This window comes from Chrysochloris asiatica, unplaced genomic scaffold (assembly GCF_000296735.1).
Source record: "Chrysochloris asiatica unplaced genomic scaffold, ChrAsi1.0 scaffold00148, whole genome shotgun sequence".
Lineage (NCBI taxonomy): Eukaryota > Metazoa > Chordata > Mammalia > Afrosoricida > Chrysochloridae > Chrysochloris > Chrysochloris asiatica.
The window spans coordinates 8,098,035-8,102,310 of record NW_006408666.1 but is presented as its reverse complement, the minus strand read 5'-3'; the positions used below and the strand labels follow the sequence as shown (position 1 = coordinate 8,102,310).

The 4,276-nt window shown below is 44.6% G+C and overlaps 1 protein-coding gene across 1 annotated transcript in view; it reads left to right on the top strand.

The window, feature by feature from the left end:
• Positions 1–4,276, top strand: part of LOC102842652 (protein FAM169B-like) — a 46,497-nt gene that overhangs the window by 36,911 nt on the left and 5,310 nt on the right. Inside the window, exon 7 of the mRNA XM_006870701.1 lies at positions 3,250–3,432. Within this exon, the coding sequence (XP_006870763.1) occupies positions 3,250–3,432 (183 nt within the window). The remainder of the gene's footprint in view (positions 1–3,249; positions 3,433–4,276) is intronic.

Here is a 4,276-nt window from a genome sequence, read left to right as displayed (position 1 = left end):
TTCATTTTTTACAATTTCCAATTTTCCTAGATTCATACTTTGTACATTCCATGTTCTGATTATTAATGGATATTTACAGCTGTTTCTCTTCATTTTGAGTTGTGCCCTATTGGGCTTTTCTCCCATGGGCTTTACTCCATTTGCATCATCCTGGTCAACTCTACTTTGAGGAGGTAGCTCTTCCCTTGTCGCATTTTGAGTGTCTTCCAACCTGAGGGGCTCATTTTCTGGCACAATATCTGACAGTGTTTTTCTGCTTCATAAGATTTTCAGTGAATAAATATTTGGAAGTAGTTCATCACTCTTTCTTCCTAGTCTGTCTTCATCTGGAAGCTCATCTGAAACCTGTCCACGATGGATGACCCTGCTGGTATTTAAAATACCAGTGGCAGAACTTTCAGAATCACAGCAACTCATAAGTCACCACAGTAGGACAAACTGACAGATGAGTGGTGGCTTTACATAGTATTGATATCTTAATGTTAAGTCTTCTAATCCATGAGCATGGAACATCTTTTCATTTATTTAAGTCTTCTTTAATCTTGTCAACAATATTTCACGATTTTCATTGTAGAAGTTCTTCACATTCCTGGCTATATTTATTTCTCGCTACGTGATTCTTTTAAATGCTATTGCAATGGAATCATGTCCTTGATTTTTCTTTTAGAGCTCTCAGTGCTGATATGGAAATCTGACTCCATTTTGTCTTATTGCTCTGGCTAGGATTTCTAATATAACATTGAATAGACGTTGACACTCTTTTCTTCTTCCTGATTTCAAGGGGAGAGCTTGGAGTCTTTTTCCATTAAGGCCAATGTTGACTTTTGAGTCGGGGGTTTTTCAATGGCTAATTTTCAGAAACAAAGATAGCCAGACCTTTCTTCCTAGTCTGGAAGCTCTGCTGAAACCTGCCCAGCATGGGTGACCCTGGTGGTATGACTTCTAACATCACATATACAATAAAACAAAACACAGGTGGTGGTTTGTTCCATAGACCTTCCTACTACAAATAACAAAAGCTATTAACAGATGCCAATTTGATGCCTGAGAGTCAGGGAGCAGAAAGATCTCGAATTTGGCTTTCTCTGACCCTGTGGATACTCCAGATGAAGAGCTAGAGAGGTCCTTGGGAGATGAAGCAGCCGGTGGCTGCCTGTTCTGGCCAGGGCAGGAGGAGAGCCTCCGAGTGGAAGGAGGGTCCTCCTGTGCTAGGCTGAAGAGCCCAGACTTGGTGTTTGAATTTCTCTTCCTTCTGCTGCCTGTATTTGGCAGAGAGTTACCTGAAGCAGGCCACATCTGCTTCCTTAATGAACTGACTTTTTAAGTGGCAGTTGACTGTTGGTTACTTGGCATTTTTGTTGGTTTAAAAAAGTATCAAACCTCAAGAAAATTAGGTTTTAAAAGCAAATCTTCAGGTGTCGTTGTTGTTGTTAGGTGCCACCGAGTTGGTACCGATTCATAGTCACCCTATGCACAACAGAATGAAACACTGCCTGATCCTGGGCCAACCTCACTATTGTTGCCACGCTTGATCCCATTGATGCTGCACTTGGCCAGTCCATCTCACTGGGGGGTCTTCCTCTTTTTCTCTGACCCTTTACCTTACCAAACATGATATCCTTCTCCAGTGACTGTTCCCTCCTGACTGTATGTCCAAAGTATGAGAGACGAAGTTTGGCCATCTTGGACTCCAAACAGCACTCTGGCTGCACTTCTTCCAAAACAGATCTGTTTGTTTTTTTGGCATCCCATGGTATTTTCAATATCCTCCTCCAAAATAACTCAAAAGCATCAATTCTTCTACAGTCTTCCTTAACACTGTCCAGCTTTTGCATGCCAAAAAAGTTATTGAAAATACCATGGCTAGGGTCAGGTGCACTTTAGTCCTCAAGCTGACATCTCTGCTCTTCAACACTTTAAAAAGATCTTCAGGTATACGTTGCCAATTTCAACATTTTTGACTACCTATTTCTGTATTAGCTTGTTTTTGGAGAAACAAAATATTTCTATGGATCAGAGTCGCTATGAGTCTGAACCGACTCCATGTCATTTAACAACAACCACACCATGTTGTTAGGAGTCCTGGTATGGCACTGTTGGATAAAAACCGAACCGCAAGGTTGGTTTGAATTACAAGGTTGGCAGTTCAAACCCACCAGCCACTCCTCAGAATCCCTTTAAAGGGTTGTTATAAGTCAGAACTGATTCATCGACCCTGTATAAGATTTTCATAGAGTGGCAGGTGGGTTTGAACTGCTGACCTTGTGGTTCATAGTCCAGTGCTGATCCTACAGTGCCACACCAGGAGTCTACATGTATCTGTTTATCTATCTTTCATCTATGTATCTATGTATCTATGTATGTATCTATCTATCTATCATCTATCTATCTACCATCTATCTATCTTTCTATCTATCTATCCATCTTTCTTTCTTTCTATCATCTATCTATCTAACTTTCTTTCTTTCTTTCTATCATCTGTCTATCTATCTATCTATCTATCTATCTATCTATCTGTTGCTACTAAGTGACATCGAGTCGGTTCTGACCCATAGAACCCTGTATAAGGTTAGTGAGGAGCACTTGGTGGGTTTGAACTTGGGACCTTGTAGTTTGCAGTCCAATAGTGCCACATCAGGAGTTGGTATAAAGTTTTGGAGGAGCAGCTGGTGAGTTTGAACCACTGACCTTGCAGTTCAAACCAACCTTGAGTCAGGTGCTCATCCTACAGCGCCACACCAGGACTCCCTCTTCACTATAAATTTTCTGTTTTTACCTTCCATACGCCGTGTTATGTTATTTTATTTTATTTTTTTTACCATTCCATACTGTGTTGTTATTTTTTGTAAGCATTGCATTTTTTTTCTCATCAAACATTTGTATTTTGGTAGTTTTACATACTATACTATTTGCCAGTTGTCAGTGTCCAATGTAATGCTTTAGAGAACTCTGGAGAACTTTGCAGCCCTCACTACAACCCAGGTGTAGGTCATTCCCATTGCGCACCCCCCTGTATATTGCCCCCCCCCCCCCCCCCCCGGCTCTCCTGCTGGTTTCTGTAGGGAAGTCCCCCGGACTCCAGGTCACCATGAATAACATGGGGTTGGAAGCTTTTGTTTAGAAGGCCATCAGCTGGAGGACCGGTGGATGGAAAGGGTCTGTTCTTTCATCGCTGGAGGCGGGGGTTTGGGGGTGCTGGGGTGGGTCAGTAGCAGGCCCAGGGAAGTTATACAACCTTCCTCCCCACAGGCAGCCTGTGTGGTGATGGCAGTGGAATGTGCTACCTGCTCCCTGTCTTCGATACTGTCTTCATCCGGCGGCAGCATCGAGGCCAAGGCCTAGGGATGGTCTTGCTGCAGGACTTCTGTGAGACCTTCTCAGAGGACGAGGCCCTGGGGGTCAGCTGTCCCATTTCTCCCGCCATGCTCCAAGGTAGAAGCACGGTGCTGGTGTGCTGGGTCACGTGGGCGGTGATACATGTGTGGTCCCCTGGTTCTGGGGAGGTTCTGGGTGGAGCCGTGGAGTCCGTGGATGAAGCAGACCTCAGCATTGTGACATGCAGGTAAATCTGCCTCCTCCTGAGAAATCTCCCCTTGCTACAGTGCAAACCAAGACTTTATATTTGATCACAAGAGACCAGCCTTCCCCACCTTGGGAAAATTAGACTTGGAAATGAAAAAAGCGAATAAACAACGTCAGAGAGAAGCGGAGCTCAGACAACTGCAGCCGGGACCCTGTCTCTGGGGCTTCCACGGGAAGCTCATCATTCCCGCTTCACCGTTTGCGGGGCTAGGGCCTCAGGGGGGCACGGCAGCAGAGTGGCAGCAGGCACTGGGCCACCTCCCTTCTCACCCTCCCTGCCCAGGTCAGGAACTTCAAGTCCTGGAGGGGACGCCTTTACATGCACGGCCCAGACGAACTCCAATACTGCCCTGTGAGATTTCACAAGGCTGGGAGATTCCTGAGAGCATCTCAGAATATCCTGTTTTAGGGTTCTCCTGAGAAACAGAACCAATGAAGTCTGTGTGTGTGTGCAAGTATACTGTGTGTGCACACATATATACACACACATAGACACACAGGTCTGTGCCCATTAATATTGTGTGTACACGTATACAGTGCATGTACACACATACATGCACAGATACACACGCAGGTCTGTGTTCCTTAATATCTATGTATGTGTGAGTATACAGTGTGTGTACACACATGCACAAAGGTCTGTGCCTCTTACTGTGTGTACATGTGTACAGTGTGTGTACACATATACATGCAC